This window comes from Elgaria multicarinata, chromosome 6, assembly GCF_023053635.1.
Source record: "Elgaria multicarinata webbii isolate HBS135686 ecotype San Diego chromosome 6, rElgMul1.1.pri, whole genome shotgun sequence".
In the NCBI taxonomy this organism is placed as follows: Eukaryota; Metazoa; Chordata; class Lepidosauria; order Squamata; family Anguidae; genus Elgaria; species Elgaria multicarinata.
The window spans coordinates 70,919,732-70,936,534 of NC_086176.1; the positions used below are offsets into that span (position 1 = coordinate 70,919,732).

General features: G+C 37.6%; 1 protein-coding gene across 5 annotated transcripts in view; it reads right to left on the bottom strand.

Moving 5' to 3' along the window:
- Positions 1 to 16,803, bottom strand: part of PAM (peptidylglycine alpha-amidating monooxygenase) — a 156,351-nt gene that overhangs the window by 77,335 nt on the left and 62,213 nt on the right. For all 5 annotated transcript variants that reach the window (XM_063129560.1, XM_063129559.1, XM_063129557.1 and 2 more), the window contains exons 4-5: positions 13,612 to 13,669; positions 7,236 to 7,323 (exon numbers count right to left, since the gene is read on the bottom strand). In XM_063129560.1, the coding sequence (XP_062985630.1) occupies positions 7,236 to 7,323; positions 13,612 to 13,669 (146 nt within the window). The remainder of the gene's footprint in view (positions 1 to 7,235; positions 7,324 to 13,611; positions 13,670 to 16,803) is intronic.

Below are 16,803 nucleotides of genomic sequence, written 5' to 3' on the forward strand. Positions count from 1 at the left end.
AACTTTTATTAATGTAGCTTCTATTCTCCAGTTCAAATATAATTCTTAAAATTTAAGTGAAACACCATCATCTGAAAATATCTACAATTTAATATGGCAATTTATTTTCTCCTTTATAAACAATGTGACATTATATGTCTGGCTTTCGATCTATTTTGACACCTGAAGAAATTAGCCTGTAGTATCAGAAGGTTAATTAGAGTGAACATTGCTTCTTTTCACTAGAAAAGGCTTATTTTCCCCTGAGGGCTGACGATACAGAAAATAGCTTTGCTGAAATTAAATGCTTACTTAAGGAGGAAAGAGACTAACTTTTTAAGTTCTATCAATCACTGTTTCTAATCGTTGGGGAAATATTTGTAAACTGAATTCTAATGCCATTGAACAATAAAGTCATATATAACTTCTGTTCCAGCAACCAAAGTGTTATAATGTTCTAAACCCTTTACTAGGTGACCATCCAGGCAATCTGGATAATGTTAATGCCACCACAAGAATCAGGTTCTCATTTAATGTATTTCAACCCATGGAGAATTATCTATGCAGTGGAGACTGCAGCTCCGATATTGGTGGGGTTGTAAATCCATTCTGGGTTTTAATCAGGACCAGCCAGAACTCTAAAGGAGCTATCCAAAGTGCTGAACTCGGTTTCAGAATTGGGTTCAGCAGCTTGGATAGCTTCTTTAGAATTCTGGCTGGACTGAAACCCAGAATGAATTTTCAACCCCACTGAAATTGGAGCAACCAGCCTCCACTCGCTTTATGTGCTTATTTATACCACGCATAGTCTGCCAATAGAGAGATAACGTTAGGGTTTTCTTTGTTTGACATTTTTTTTAAAAGCCTCCCTCCCAAACTCAAATTGACTGTGGAGAAGAAAACGAGAAGAAAAATAAAACGATCCATACAGAAAAGGTTCTAATACAACACTGTCCATACTTTCAATACTACTGCAATGGACTCTACATGGGGCAGTCTTTGAAAAGTATCCAAAAAGTTCAATTAGTGTAAAATACAGCAGTAACAGGATTGAGCAGAGACAGCTTTTTTAAACATTTTACCCCATTGCTATTTCAGATTCATTAGTTATGGTGCATTTCTGGGCACAATTCAAAGTGCTGATTGCCACATTTCAAGACTAATTGACTTGGGACCTGTCATACCTTACTGGAGACATCCTCTCCAGGGGAAGAGTTAGCGATCCCAGAAGGCCAGGGCACCTCGGACTAGGGACTGCCAACAGGCCCACAGGAGCCTGAGCCTTTGTAGGAGGTGGTTGTGGGGCCATTCCTGTCAGGGGAAAGGGACTCTGCCACTGATGCAGAGGCTGAGCAACCGCCAGATCCCCAGGAGCATAGTCTCATCAAGCAACAGGCCAACAGGGCTTCTGTGCTAAGGAGTGCTTGCCTCCAAAAAGGAGCTCCTCAGGAAACAGTGACTCCTCAGGAGTAAGGCTCTGGAAATGGAGCACTGATGACTGCAGCTGAGCTCTGGGTGAGATTCAGCAGGCTTTGGGCTTAAAAGCCTTCACCAGAAACCCAGCCAGCGCTGGCACAACTTGGTTTAACCTGCCTCTGCTGTGTACCTTGCCTCCTGAACCATACCCTGTGACAAATTTTCAGTTTCCTGCTTTTTGGGATTGCTTAATGACACTGTTTCTGGACTGCGTAAAGTACCTGACTGATATACTGTTTGACCTCTTGCCTGTTATGACCATTCCTTCTGTTGCCTGATCCTCTAGTCTGACTGTCTGTGTTCTGACTTCTGCCTGGATTTAGACCACATTTGTTGTAGCTTGAATCCCATTGACTAACCAGCTTGAGTATTTGCTGACTCCAATGCAGTTAGAGCTTGCTACCCAAAGGACTGTCCTCCCATACAGTCCTGCCCATCCACTGAGATCAGCAAAGGAGGCTCTGCTTTGTGTCCTCTCTCTCTCAAAACTACCACTGGTGGATATGCAAGAGAGTAGGCCGCTCATCTGGCCTACATTCTACTTTGTAGAAAGAGTCGGGACTAATGGAAGGGATGCTGTCTAGTCCAAGTATATTTTATATTAAAAGGAGTGCAGGGCCCTTGATGTATTCCATCAACTGTGGCACCTGGATAGCAGACTGACTGCCAGTGCACAGGTCACAACCAGTATCTCTGTTTAAAATTATAATATTTATAAATTTGCATCTATACATATAAAACAGCATATGTAAGTTTTAGGAAAATCCACATCAGATTTTGTTCTCTTTTTACTAACACTTCTTTTTTTTTTGGTGATGCATAAGTGGCTACCCTACAAGAGATGGTCTTATTTCTAATAGCATCCAGTCTGTGGGATGTTCTGTCTCAGGACATCCTTCTATCTCTCCCTTATTTCATCATAAAGTTAAGATGTTTTTATTTTATCAGGCCTGATGACTTGATTGAATTCCTGCAGCGTATTTATCTGCTACAGTTGTTTTTGTATGAATATTGGGGTTTTTTATTCTGATGTGCTTTGGGTTTTTTTAAATGATGTTGTTATGACATGGGCATCTGCTTAAGACTGGATATAATTTTAATTAATAAACCACTATTAACAAAATTACTAACAAAACAAAGTTTGGAGAAGAATATTAAAGACTGTAGAGGCTTCGAGCAGGCAACTTGAAGACTAGATTAGACATTGATTTGCTATCACAACATACTTGGGTGCTCAAGTTAAAAAGTTTATCTAAAATCTGGCATGTATTCACTGTTTCTGTATTGCCCTAACGACACAGCACCTTACACCCAATGAAAAATATCAGCAGTTCTGATCAATGTACTTGACAAATTAGTGTTCCTTGAATAAAAGGTCAGCTTTACCCTTAGACCTTTTCCTATTAAAAAATATTACAGGTTCAAGAGACTCAGTCCACGATAAATGGCACATCTGAACAAATGTGAAGCTGAAACACAAACTTGTGACAAATCGGTATTGTGTACAGTATTCTGTCAAAACTGCAAGAAAATCATCAACTTCAGCCTGTCTAAATGATGGCGGCCATTTTGTTCACATAGGTATACTGTTTTGAAGAACTGCTATAGGAGCCTTTTCATGGCTTTCCTTAGGAACATCTAAAACCCATTTTTTTTGCATATTTTGGATCTCTATTTAATATAAAACAGACTTCAATAAACAAAATGAGGGGAGGAACTCCAGCTACAATTTCAATATAATGTTCTCAAGATACAACTTTCCTGTAGACATTTCAATTAGGAATAGTAAATTATGTTAATGGGATAAAGTAGCTGCAGGTCCCCACATTGCTCCAGTTATGTTGGGGTGAAGGAATCATACTAGATAAGTGGATCATATGGGAAGTATTCATCTCAGAGCTTCTGGCCCACTGGCACATAAGCCCTGACACAGTTCTGTTAACTGTGAGTCATTCATCCAAATGTTTTCAGAAAGTTCTAGCATTCATGCTGATGGAAGTATCAATCTCAGCACTCCAGAAATATATGAAACAGGCCCTAGCCCTTAAAATCAGAGAGTCTTTCATTTAATTTAGAGCAGGTAATTTCAAACTGTAGAGCAGACCTCACTCGGTCTTCATCAAGCTCTTGCTCAGCTCCTGGGATAGAACAGAATGTATTTGACTGTCTGACATCACAATAGTTTCTGGTGAATCACCAGAACCTGCTTGAATGGCTATAAGTTCCCTGAGTCTGCTGGGTCACAAGGGGCTCATCTACACCAAGCAGGATATAGTACTTTGAAAGTGGTATGAAAGTGGTATATAAAAGGCAGGAGCTTTATAGTGGTATTGAAGTGCACTGACAACAGTTGTCAGTACACTTCAATACTGCTATAAAGCAGTAGTGTAGATCCTGCAGTGCACTACAATAAAGCAGTAGTGTGGCTCCTGCCTTTTATATATCGCTTTCATACCACTTTCATAGTGGAATATTCTGCTTTGTGTAGATGACCCCAAGGATATACCATAAGTGAGAAGGGTGTGAGCAGCATGGCCAGAATGAAGCAAAACACATGTGGCTTATGACGATGGGATGCTGAGTAGGGAAGGGGTGATTGCAACTTCAAATAATGGTTTGCTACTAACACCAGCCAAAAGTTTATGGACCCATGATAAAAGGATACACTAGCACTATTTGATGCATGTTGCAAAGTTATGGGTGATTACTTCATCTAATGAAATATAAATTTACAAAATGAACTGAATGCAAAAAGCAAGAATACATATACTCCAAGATGGCTTTACCAATTGGGAAATAGTAGGATTATATAAAAAGTATTATATGAACATATGGATTTCAATATCAAATTCAATTAAATAGGAAGTATTTTTCAGTAACATATAAATAGAACACCTTTCTAATTTCATAACCCTTTGGGGCCAAGTTACCATTTCTGGTTACCTGTTTTATAGACTGCCCTTTTCAAATATTAAAGGCCCAATCAAAATTTAAAAGGTATTTCAAAGCTGCCTCTGATTTATTAATAGCAATATCTTATTGATGAGAATAAAAATGAAGAAATTTGCCATTTACTTGCTATTCTGAATTTATGATTTTTATTGGAATTGCAACCTTTCATCACTTCAACCAGTAAACCAATCAACCAAAGTTTTAAATGGATGAGTTTTAAATGGGTGAGGAAAAATTATAATAAGCTCTGGGTTTGTTTAGGCTGATTTGTTTTTAGTGTATTATAGTGATATGAAATTGGGGAGGGGAGGGGAATTACAATGGCCTTCCCCCTCTTAGCAAGGCGTGGCAGCTTTGGTTTATAAAATTGATAATGTACATGCTTCCTTCAATATATCCAAAAAAAGATTACAGATCAATCATGTAAGCTTAAGTTGATTTTTCTGTTGATTAAAACTCGTATTCAACCACTATCTGAAATATTACAGAATGAATACTTTTAAAGTACTGCATCTACCATTCCTTCATCAAGCCTATCTTAAATACTGAATATGTATATTGAAGCACAACTATGTCAACAATAGAGTGAAGTCACCAATGGAGTTGAGAAAAGTTCCTAGTGGTACAATCATATTTCCTCCCTCTAAGGAAATGATGTACACTTTTTATTAGATAAACAGAAGCTAAAGAAGATTTACCCCCTCCCCGCTATATCCAGAAGATTCCTAGTTGAAGTCCCTCCAGAAATCAATTCTTCACAGTCCTTCTATTTTGAAATCAATCTATGAAGTGAGTGAATCACAGTGCATTAAGAGCTTCAGGCACGGACAAGGTCATGCAAATATGTGCGATTTCAATACATATCTTACTAGATACAATACCAGTGTATCTCCTTGTTATAGGAGATATAAAGGAATGGAAGGTTTATTGGCACAAATTAATTTGAAAACTGGTTGATGTCTTCTTGTTAAGAAAGATGTGTCTTTCTTAATTAAACCTTGACAAAACACTTTACATTTTAGCTAGTCAGTCCCCAATAAAGTAAAACCAGTAAAATGGAAATTTAAGGCTGTCCCATTCTTCTGAAATACAAACATCTCATCTCAAGTAGTAATGGAAAATTTGTTTCATATTCGACTACCTTACAAATGGAACCTGGACTATTTCTACACCAAGCACTTCTACCCTATTTTCAAGTTTGTAGATCAATGGTTCTGAGGCTCTCTGAGGTGGTACAAACAATCATAGGGAAGCCCTGACGTTCACCTTATCACAAAGCATATTTTCACATAGTCAAAAGGCCAAATATCAATCCACCTCTATGTTATACAGTAAGTCAACTGAATTGGCAGCCAGTTCAAAACAGTAGATAAGTAATTTACTCCTATAATAAACTACTCTTTGAACCTATAGATGTGTGCCTGAGTGTGTGCTCTTAGAAACAGGCATCCATGACAGATGAATCAAATGAGGCTAGAAATTTGAACATTTCCACAAGTAAGTAGTTATATCATGATTCTGTAGATACGTGTTTTTGCCAGCTTCACACATATCTAAGTGCATTGTTACTGGACATATAAAAGATTCAACTAGAAAGCTCAAAATATGCTCTACCCATGGCTGCTTTTGAATGTAAAAGAGTTATAATTGTACTAATTTGTACCAATCAATTCCCACCGACCTCTTGAGAGAAATGTTCATTGACTCTTATTCTTCACCCTGCCCGAAATGTCCTTATATCCACCACATATCCTTACTGTGCAGCTTTCCTTTATTTCTCCCTTCATAACAAAGAGAGCCTGGTAAGAACTTAAGAACATAAGAAGAGCCATGCTGGATCAAACCAAGGGTCCATCTAATCCAGCACTCTGGGCATGTCTACACCACAAGGGTGTAGGGGGAGGATCATGGACTTACCAGCTTCCGTGATCCCCACTGGGTGTCTAGACTGCCATGTAACATCCTGGAAGGATGTCACGGCTGCCATTTTTTAAAAAACAACAACAACGAGAGGAGTGCACTAACGCTCCAGTGCAAAAAGTAAAGGGGGAAAACCCCCGACCCTGCTCCCCAACCTCGATGGGCACAGACTGCCGCCATGCAGCTACGTGCCCATTTTACAGTCCCTGCTACTCGCGGGCAGGACAAGACAACCCGGGAGCAACAGCCATACGGCCCACACTCCTGAGGATGGTTCTGGAACCGTGGAAAAGTCAGGTTTTCCACAGTTCCCGATATCCCAGGGTAAGTCCTTGCTAGTCCTGGTTTTCCCCCAGAATCCCCTGTGTGTCATGTGGACACACAGGGATGATCCAAGGACTACCCAGGGATATAGGTATGGTGTAGACATGCCCTCTGTTCACACAGTGACCAACTAGCTGTCAGCCAGGGAACCACAAGCAGATCATGGGTGCAACAAGGCACCCTTCCTCCCATGGTTCCCAACAACTGGAGTATACAGGCTAACTTCCTCTGATACTGGAGGTAGCACATAGCCATCAGGACTAGTAGCCATTGATAGCTTTTTCAACTAGAAATTTATCCAACCTCCTTTTAAAGCCATACGAATTGGTGGCCATCACCACATCTTGTGAATTCCACCATTTAACTATGCGCTGGTAGTAAAGAAAAGAGTGGAGCATATACTCCTGGCAATCCCGGACATCAGTCCTGACTGTTACATGGTTTAACCTAAACTTGCCTCGTTGTCACTGCTTTTTTCATTCTCCACCCTGTCCCCACCATGGACAACTAACACTGATAACAAATTAAACCAATTCCATGAACACAAGTAATCTTCACAAGGCATACAGTAATCTTCACCTTACCAGTAATCTTCATCTGAAGCCGGATTGTTACATCCAAAGAGTAGCATATGGTGGACAGTGTCCATACTAGCATGAGGTTTGAAGTCAACTGAAAGACAAAAGCGATACATAAATATGGGCCTGTTTTCCTTCTACAGGAAGCCATTAATCTGCATGAGGATACTTCTCCTCTATCTTTTATTCATACAATAGTGAATGGAGATACACTGTGGGCTTCTGTGCTGATTATGATAACACAGAGGGAATATAAATCAAACATCGTGGAAAGGATGAAGTGTGAATATCTTGTGTTTCTACTCTCAGTTTTCCTTCCGTATATGCTGTTTTTTAAAAATAAATTATTTTAATATTTTTCTAATGGAGTTATGCACTGCTTTAAAAGTATGTAACTAAGAATAAAATGAAAGAAAGCAAGAAATATACACAGCACTCTCAACAACTACCACAAACTACATAGCCAAAGGCAGACATGACATGGAAAATGTTTTCGATTTCTACTCTAGATGAAACTCAATTTGTAACAAGATCCCCTCTTCCTACCCTCTCTCCTTTTCTGGGATGAATCTGAAGGTGGTAGATAAATAGTAGCTTTAATTTGTTGCATTAGTGACAGAGATTATTCTAAGTATCTCTACCTAGGAAGCAGACAAAGAGATTGAGAGTATAATTTTAATTCTACCGATATAGTGGGATTAGGACCACAGGAGAAGTTCTAGTGTATTGTGGAAAGTATAGGTGAAGAGTTATTGTGTTCCTGGTTTAATTTTATTTTTATTTTTTATGTTTAGCAGTACAAAGAAATATTCTATGTTGGGGAGGTATTATCTTAACAGAATTCACCCTAGTCTATGATGGCAGCTGGAATTTTACAATTGATGCTACAAAATCATTTTTCAATTGTTCTCACCAACTGTTATATTTACTTATGGCACTGTGAAACCAAAATACTTCAAAAAGAAGTAAGGAGATGTGAAACATTTTAATATATTTCATATATCAAGAGAGATATTTCCACTAGGGTTTTTAGAGCAACATTTCAAGTATTTGGGAAGGAAGCACTATTAAGATGGAGGGAAATGGTTTTATATCCAAAGTCTGTCTTTTTAAAACAACAAAATAGTATGTGCTCACTCATTAAGCTTTTCAGCCAAGGATAACAGTACATTAATACCTTAATACTGTATATAGGATACAGAATTGGATTCCTGAAAGATTCTTGTTAGGAGCTCAATAACATATTGAAGTGGAACCTCTTTACGCCCATAATTTAAGTATGCAAAGAGCTCTCTTACTTCTGATTTGACTGTCATCAGTAAGGTAACCTGTTTCCTTCTCTGATCTATATTATTTGCTTGAGCCCTATTTTTCTGTAAAGCAAGCACTGTAGGTCAGATTATGTGAATCATTTTCACATATTATAAAGCTAACCATAAACCATTACCTACTAAATGCATAAATAAATGCTCACTAACACAGATGGGTTTTGTTCAAGAAAAGGCAGTATCACCAAGTAATAAAGATTTCTATAGTAACAATCCTGGAATCCCGGAGTCAACTAAAGAAATAAAAAAGCAATGCATCATCAAATTATTTCCATCTATATTTCAGATTGTAATAGGCCCCCATCTTGTTTGTATGAAACTGTTTGACAAATAGGGTCTTACTGTCAGTCGGTAAGGAGAAAAAACACATTTATTTACTGGTTGGCCATATGCGTGAAAATAAGGGAAGGAGAATGACAGATAAATTTCCTGGCTGAGTGGCTTGCTGTCAGACACAATTCTTCTAAGTGTCAGTAGAACACCCTTTAGCTATCACCAGAGTTCAATAGTAAAGACCAGATTGTATCAGCCGCACAATACAGAAAATAATTTCTACCTTTGCTATTTTCCCTTATAAAGTTATCAAACATTTAGAAAGCTAAATCAGAAAATATTAATTTTTCAGAAGCACAAAAGAAAAATGTCACTTTCCCACCCCTGATGCTATGTACTTCCCATATAATTAGTCCTATTGTACATGTGCAGAACTTTAACATGGGGGAGAAGGCACAGAATCTATTTTAAAACTTTTAAAGGACATCATAATTATTGTATTCAAATTTATGGCTATGTTCTGAGCTCATAGTGCTAATTAAGAATGGACTACATTACAAGTCTAATAAAATAGGCTCTAAATAAATTTTAAGTAAAAGGTTTTACATTTGACAATTATAATTTAGACATTTGTGATGATAATTAGACACTACTGTATTTCTTTAGCAGATCCTGAAAGAATTAGCAAATATATGAGTTACAGCCTACCATGGGGAAAATCACCAAAATTTCCCTTCTTAGAGATTTGTATAAACACGCTGGACATATCCAACTTTGATGGCACACATTTAAGTACTACTGTACATTTTGACCCTGTTCAGATGACACACTAAGCCACAGTGGTTAAGCATTTTGAGCTAAACATTACGGCTTAGCATATTGTGTGAACCATGACTTAGCATGTCATGTGAACTATTCCTAACCATGGTGGCTACATAACCACGGTCTGAACACACTCACTAACCATTTGCTGCAAAAGGGTCAGTGGCCTAACCATGCCTTACTGTGTCGTATTTTTCTATTCAGGGCCTTTGTGTTTTTCTATTTCAGTTTCTGCTTTGTAGAAGCATAACTTCCTGTTTAGATAAACATGGAAAGTTAATCATCAGCTAATAAAGTAATAGTAACATCACCTAATGTGAAGGGGATGGATATTTTATATACTTCTGCTATTCAGCTGTAACTGGATTCTGATTATAAGTCAGTATAATTACTGGCAAAATGTATATCTGTAATTTTAAACTAAAATTGCAACAGAACTTTATTGGATTATAGATAAATTTTGGAAGTAGAAAACCCCAGTCTGGGCATAACTGCAGGGTGCTTAAATCATGGAAATTAATCATTGGCCCTGGTTTGCACTTCACAATAAACAATGAGTGGACAAACTGGAAATTTATCCACTGCAGATCTATAGAGATCTCTCTCTCAAGATGCTGGAAAATATAATTACTTTCAATCTTGAGACACGTTCTATACGTCATGATAGCCCACTTTAAAAAAATGTAGCTGCTCCCATTACAAGTGGGGCAGCTGAACCTTTCATCGTTTATTTAGCATTGTGTGAGAACCAGAAACTCTGGCTTGTCTATCCCAACAAACCGAACAACAAACTGTGGGTTATGGCTTCGGTTTTCAGGAGAGAGATAACCCAGAGTTCCTGGTTCACATGCAAGCTTAAACCATGGACGGAAGGTCTATGGGGGTTTTTTTAGCCTTTCCTCCAAGTTGCTGAGGTCTTATCTCATTATATTCTAACAGCCCTTTGAAGCAGACAACTTTCTGTCTCTCAACCTAACCTAAAGCCACCTAGTGACTTTCATGGCTAAGTAGGGATTTGGACCTGGGCTTTCCATATTGGAATCCAACACTTTAGTCACACTGCTATGCAATTGGGAAATGGAAAGGAAGATGTCCCCAAACCATGAAATGTGCATAGAAAACCCTAGTAAGCTTATCCATGCCTTGAAGTAGAACTATTATGTGCTCCTTCCAATCCACCCATCAGGAAGTGAGCCATGACACATTGTAGCAGAGCTTTTCCCTCCAAACAATCCAGAAATTCTATGTCTACCAAACTACTGAAAATGAAAGAACTGAAATCTCAAAGAGCAAGAACTGCAGGTGTAGAAAAGGAAAAGTAATTTAAAAAAGAAAGAAAGAAAAGATCACCAATGTGGAATGCAATGTTGAAATTTATGATGCCTGTGATTTGGAATATATCACAGTATTGACCAACATTCAACCTGCTTTGAGGAATCAGTGATCTCAACTGACATCAGTGAAAACATTCACATACTCAAAGCTAAAGGCCGTATTAAGTGGAGAAAGCATACATCATACCTTGGTAAAATAAATGGCCTATGGTTTAAATGACTTTACAGTCAAGCTCAGTTTTCTTTTGAAATATGTCTTTGGACAGAAGCAATCTTTTTTTTTTTTTTTTATGATTTGACAATCATGAAAAGAATTTTGCCCTACTGATCCTGAGAATGTTTAGTGAGAAATAACTCCTGGAAACTTTAATGGGCTTACTCCCTAGTAAGCAGGCATGAGATTGTAGCCCTGGTCCATTTTTTAGGCGCACACCAGTTTACATATAAAACTCACATGGTAGCGTGGGAGCAATTATGTATTATGCATTTTAATGGCTTCTGTTTTGACCAGATGAAGTGGTTCCAAAATAAGAAGGATCCAACCCTAATAGATAAACTGAAATTTCTTACTTCTGGCATCCTCTAAATATTTGCTATTTGCTATTTACTGTGATATGAACTTTGGATATTTTTCTTCTCTCAGTAATTAAATTCTTCAGTAATGTTCAAATATTGTTGCTGTTGCTGTTGTTTTTAAAAGGTACAAAGCACAGTAGTTGCCTTCAAGGACCCATTTTCTTAGTTCTAACTAGATCTTAATAGGAGTGTTTCCAGCATATAAATAACACTAAAGAACAACTACTGTTGAAGATATTTAATACCAATTAAATTCTTATAAATACTAGTTCAAAGAATGGTAGACAAACCATAAATTAAATAACATCGGATATTATTGCAGCATTTTAATTAACAGCAGTTCTAAACACTTTATTTTACAAGATCCAAGCAGAAAACTCCTCTGAACACATAGCATAGCAGTTCTTTCCAAGCTATGCACCATAAGAGGACTTCCAGTGTGCCATGAAAAAATAATTTAAAATTGGATCATTAAATGCTCCTGTGAGCCTAGAACAGCCACCCATAGAAAAGGCTGCTTCCCACTGTGTGATTACAGGATGGCCTGCTCTGACCTTCTCTCCTTCCAATCAGCCTACTGGGGGCAGATAATTCTGCCCCATTTCTGTATCAGGCATGAGCGGATAATGAAATACAACGTAAGAAATACAGCAGAATTACATATGCAAACAGGGAACTGCCTACTGTGCCTACTGTCTACGTGAGCCAGCTTTAGCATCACTCAGAAAAGTATCAGAGTTCTTTCCCTTACCTGCTCTAAGAGGAAACAGTTTTGGATAACAGAGTAAAATGTAGCCCTGGAAATAGCACAACTCCCAAGGATAGCACCCTGTAGAACAGGGGTAGGCAGTTTGTGGCCCTCCAATGTTTGGCCTACAGCTCCCATCATTCATCACCATTGGCTATGCTGGCTAGGACTGAAGCGAGCTGTAGGCCAAAACAAGCCCACTTGGGGGGGGGGGATAGGATCCAGAGCACTATAGAAGGCCAAAAAGGAGAAAACCAACTTCTTTTTTTCCAGTGGGGCCACTACTGGGGGCAGTGAAGGTTATTCATTGCCCACCCCTGGTTTATGGAATGTAAAATATAAGCCAACCTGTAGCCCAAATTAGGCTCTTGAGAGTCTTCAAACCAGCACTTCGTAGTATAATTACTGAAATACCGTATCAGAAATTTAAAAACAAAGATGCTGCCAAATCATGTCTTCTAAAGGAACTTACTTTGAAACTTCCACTGTCTTCGCCATGAGAATATGATGCAAAAATAGTGGCTTCATTTCAGTCTTAAACCCACTTTCAAAGAATTGGGGGCAGAGAGGCTGGGAGTCAAGCTTTTATCACTCATCAACTACCTTGCAGGTATAAAGTTAAAATGTATTAAGCAATAGCTAATCTCTTTTGAAACACAAGTGACAATTTTTCGAGGTGCTGCTATCAACATAAATTTCCATTTTGCTATTGACACCCACAGTGTAGGTAAATGTTTGCAAGCAGAGTGGAATAAAAATTAAGATTACTGAGTGAATACGCTAAACAGATGGCGCTTAGTTCACTGGCCTACTTACTTAAATTAAACATTGATAGAGTGCTGTGGTAGGTCCTGTCATTTATCTGTCATCTCATCCATGCCTCAACATAAAGCAAGTATATTTTGCAGACAGGTAAGATCTTACTGTTCCCAATGCTTATTGTAAGTGCAAAGAGATTTACAGCCTGTATCAGCAGGTAAATAAACAGCTTGTGCAATGGAGTGGAATTAAGTATCCAGCCACAGACAGAAAGCCAATACTTTACAAATGGGAACGCTTGGGCCCAGCTGCCAAAGGCATCTACACAGAGCTCCTTAAGTACTATTACTCATGAGTCTCTCCTGATACAGTTTGTTATCCCCACCTTAAGTGGTTCGCTCTAGTTTTGCCTCTGCATTAGGCATGATGAATGCATTACAGGAACTCTGATGGAAAAGATTAAGCTACTAGGAAGCAACAGAAGCCTTGACTGAGTCATACTAGGTCTGACCATGATTTCCTTACATTTGGGTAGTACTCACCTACATAGGCTTCCTCCTCCACTGGCAAACGAAGAGACATGCAAAGGTAGGTATCAGACTAACAGGAATGGAAGAAAAAGAGGGTGGGATAAAAACAAAACAGAAAATGATTACGCTTTTTCTTTTTCTCCATGAGTCGAAATTCATATACATATCAATTTTCACAAGAGATGTCCTTGAATATAGCCAGAATTACATATATATGTGTAACTATATATGTATAACTATATACAAATAAATATGTTTAACTATATAAAAATAAATCAGTTCTGATCTGATTTGAGTGATTAATATGGGTATGTTATGGCACAATGCTCTTTCCTCATGTTGTGCTCTCAGTGATGCAAAACAGTGATGAGTCAGTTGCTAGGCATGGGGTGCCAGGGACATTGGGTGGTTGAACAATACATTAAGCTACAATCAGCAATGAGAACAAGCCAAGAGCATGCTAGATTGTGCCTTAAATGTGCTTCCTTTCAAAATCTCTCGGCATATATGTGCTTGAAAGACACCTGGGGGGAAAGAATCCCCAAATCAATAGTAACTCAAGGCAGACCACATCTGCTCAAATCACACCCTCTTCTATACATGCCCTTGTTCTTATACAACATTAAACAAAACCTGTCTATTCTGGACATAGGGAATATAAAGATTTGAAATCTATAAAGGTGTCAGTATGATCCTATGCCCAATTAACATTAATGAAAGTTAATCAAGATAATGTTTCCTTTATAAGTAAGCAAGGGAAAGTGAGAAAAGCAAGACCAGACACGATTTGTAATAGTCTTCAGAGTAAATTGAAACATGACAACCCTGTACTGACATCAGTTACTTCAGTAGTCCCAGAAGATACAAGCTATAGTGAAATACAAGATATGCATGAGCTAGCTACCCCTCTCTTATTTTAAGAAGCCTTCATGCTAATTGAAAGACTATAAGTTGCTAGTTTTTTTAAAAAAAAAATCAAAGCTTTTCTAACAGCCAATAGAGGTCAAGCCCATAATCCGAAAATTTAAAATGTAAGTATTTATTACTTCTAGTCTCTGTTTAAAGAGACACAAAATAATTGTACCAATTCAATTCCAGGTATGTGCTTTTGCTCGTCCAAAATCTGGCAGAAATATTCAATATAGACTAAGAGGCTATACACCTAAATCCTACACAGTGCATATTTATAATTGAATCTGCATGTCCAAAGAAGACTATGTCAGAAATCAAAAACTTCCTCCAGGAGGAAATTTTCATTTGATCTCTAGGTTCCAGTTCTAAGTTCAATGGCCAGCAAGCTTCTCTCTATACACCATAACTTTACTGTAAACTGTGGTTAATTGAAATCAGATGTAAAAGTTTCTAACATCCTCCTCACACCAGAGATGGCAAGGGCAAGGGACAAATAATTGTTTATCATTAAATCCAATCCAGACCATTGACTAAATGAAAGCTCACTTACGGTACATCAGGTTTGTGAATTTGATAAATGATTAATATTAAAATTGGACAGGTTGAATGGCATTAATTTTTCAGTTTACCTAAATATGTGCCAAATGCCAACTAGTTAAACTGTTGAAAAAGCCACCCGGAAGAAAGTATAGATTATCTGAATGTTTGGTCTCCTACTCATTGTACGTTATCAGCTAGAAGAATTAAAAAAGACACTTTCTCCCATGAGAATGAGAAGAGGCAAATGCAATGAATTCCAATTAAAACTAGCTGCTGGATCTCAGTTACTGCAGGGTAATGTTTTCAAAGAATGAACATTTGGCCTTAAAACCATGAGAATCGTTTTATTTATTCATTTTTGTTTTCCATTCTTAACCAACGAACCTGCACTTTGCCAAATGTGGACTATTAGGATAAAAATATTATTCTGCATCTTGTTTTTAAAAGAAACATTTCTTATATGAAAGTTGCATAGGTAGATGAATAACTTTTCAGAATGGTAGGTAGAGGTCACACTGAGAAGTCATGGACATCAGGTAAGACTAATACAGGAATAAAATAACGAAAATGCGAAAGAGGGTCCATCTAGCCCAGTAATATTATCGGTAAACATTAGAGGGTCCCATAGGTCTGGTCTTTCCTGGCATTGCCACTACTTCCCAAAGACTTTCAAGGGCAAGTGGAAAGGTGGGAAGCAGGCAAACAAAGGAAGATCAGGCCTACAATTTCTATAGAAATTTGGAAAGAGAGCCAAATGTTGGAGAGGATGTTTTGTTCATAAAAATCCACAATTAAGTAGTAAGAAATCTTTTCAAGAAATGGTATTTTCCACTTTCAAAATGAAAACTGTCATCCTATAGTTTAATTGCGTCATCACAAGAAGGTTTTTTTAAAATCTCACACTCTAGATTTTGCAGATGATATTGAAGGAAATAACAAATACAAAATACTGGGCTATAGGCCACCTTTCAGGGCAAAAAGCCCTCCCATTGCAGCTTACATTAAACCACAAAACTATCAAACAAAATTTTAGTAACATGACAAAGTATGTAATATATTTTTCTTTCCTTATATACCTCACGATACCAAAATATATAGAATGCCCAAGGTATTCTAACCAGTCTAATTACAGATCTTTATTTGCTCCAATTTAGAGTGATTTTATACATTAATATATTTCAAATAAGAAGGTAGGTATTTATATGCATATATACAGTTTCTCTCCAATGAGCAATATTACAACTGAACATTTAAAAATTCAGCCCAGTTCATCAATTCAAAGTAAATAATTCACACAATGAGAGAGAACTCTAATGATTGTACAAAGACTCATTGCTCTTTATCTTTCAAGCTGTCAGCAGCTGATAGTCATCTACGCTAATGGATACACTCCTATTAATAAACAAAAATAAACGAGCACTGAAAATGTCAATTGCTCTGCAATCTTCTGTCATTATTTCGTATATTAGTCCGCAAGCAAACATTATATAACATTTACAACGTTCATGATCTGGGAGCAAATAATGCACAAAACTGAACCACCATATTGTTAAACTCACAGACCTGAAAAGTTCCTAAACAGTTTCCAAACACTAAAAAGTGAATCATGAGTTCTTAAATTGCCTTGCCCCTATTTCCTTTCCCATGCATTTAGTGCTCTAATTTGATTTTTTTGCATACTCAAAATTATTTTTAAACGTCAAGAAATTAAACCCTAGCAAGATCAAAGGTGGTAATGTTATTGTTGCTTTT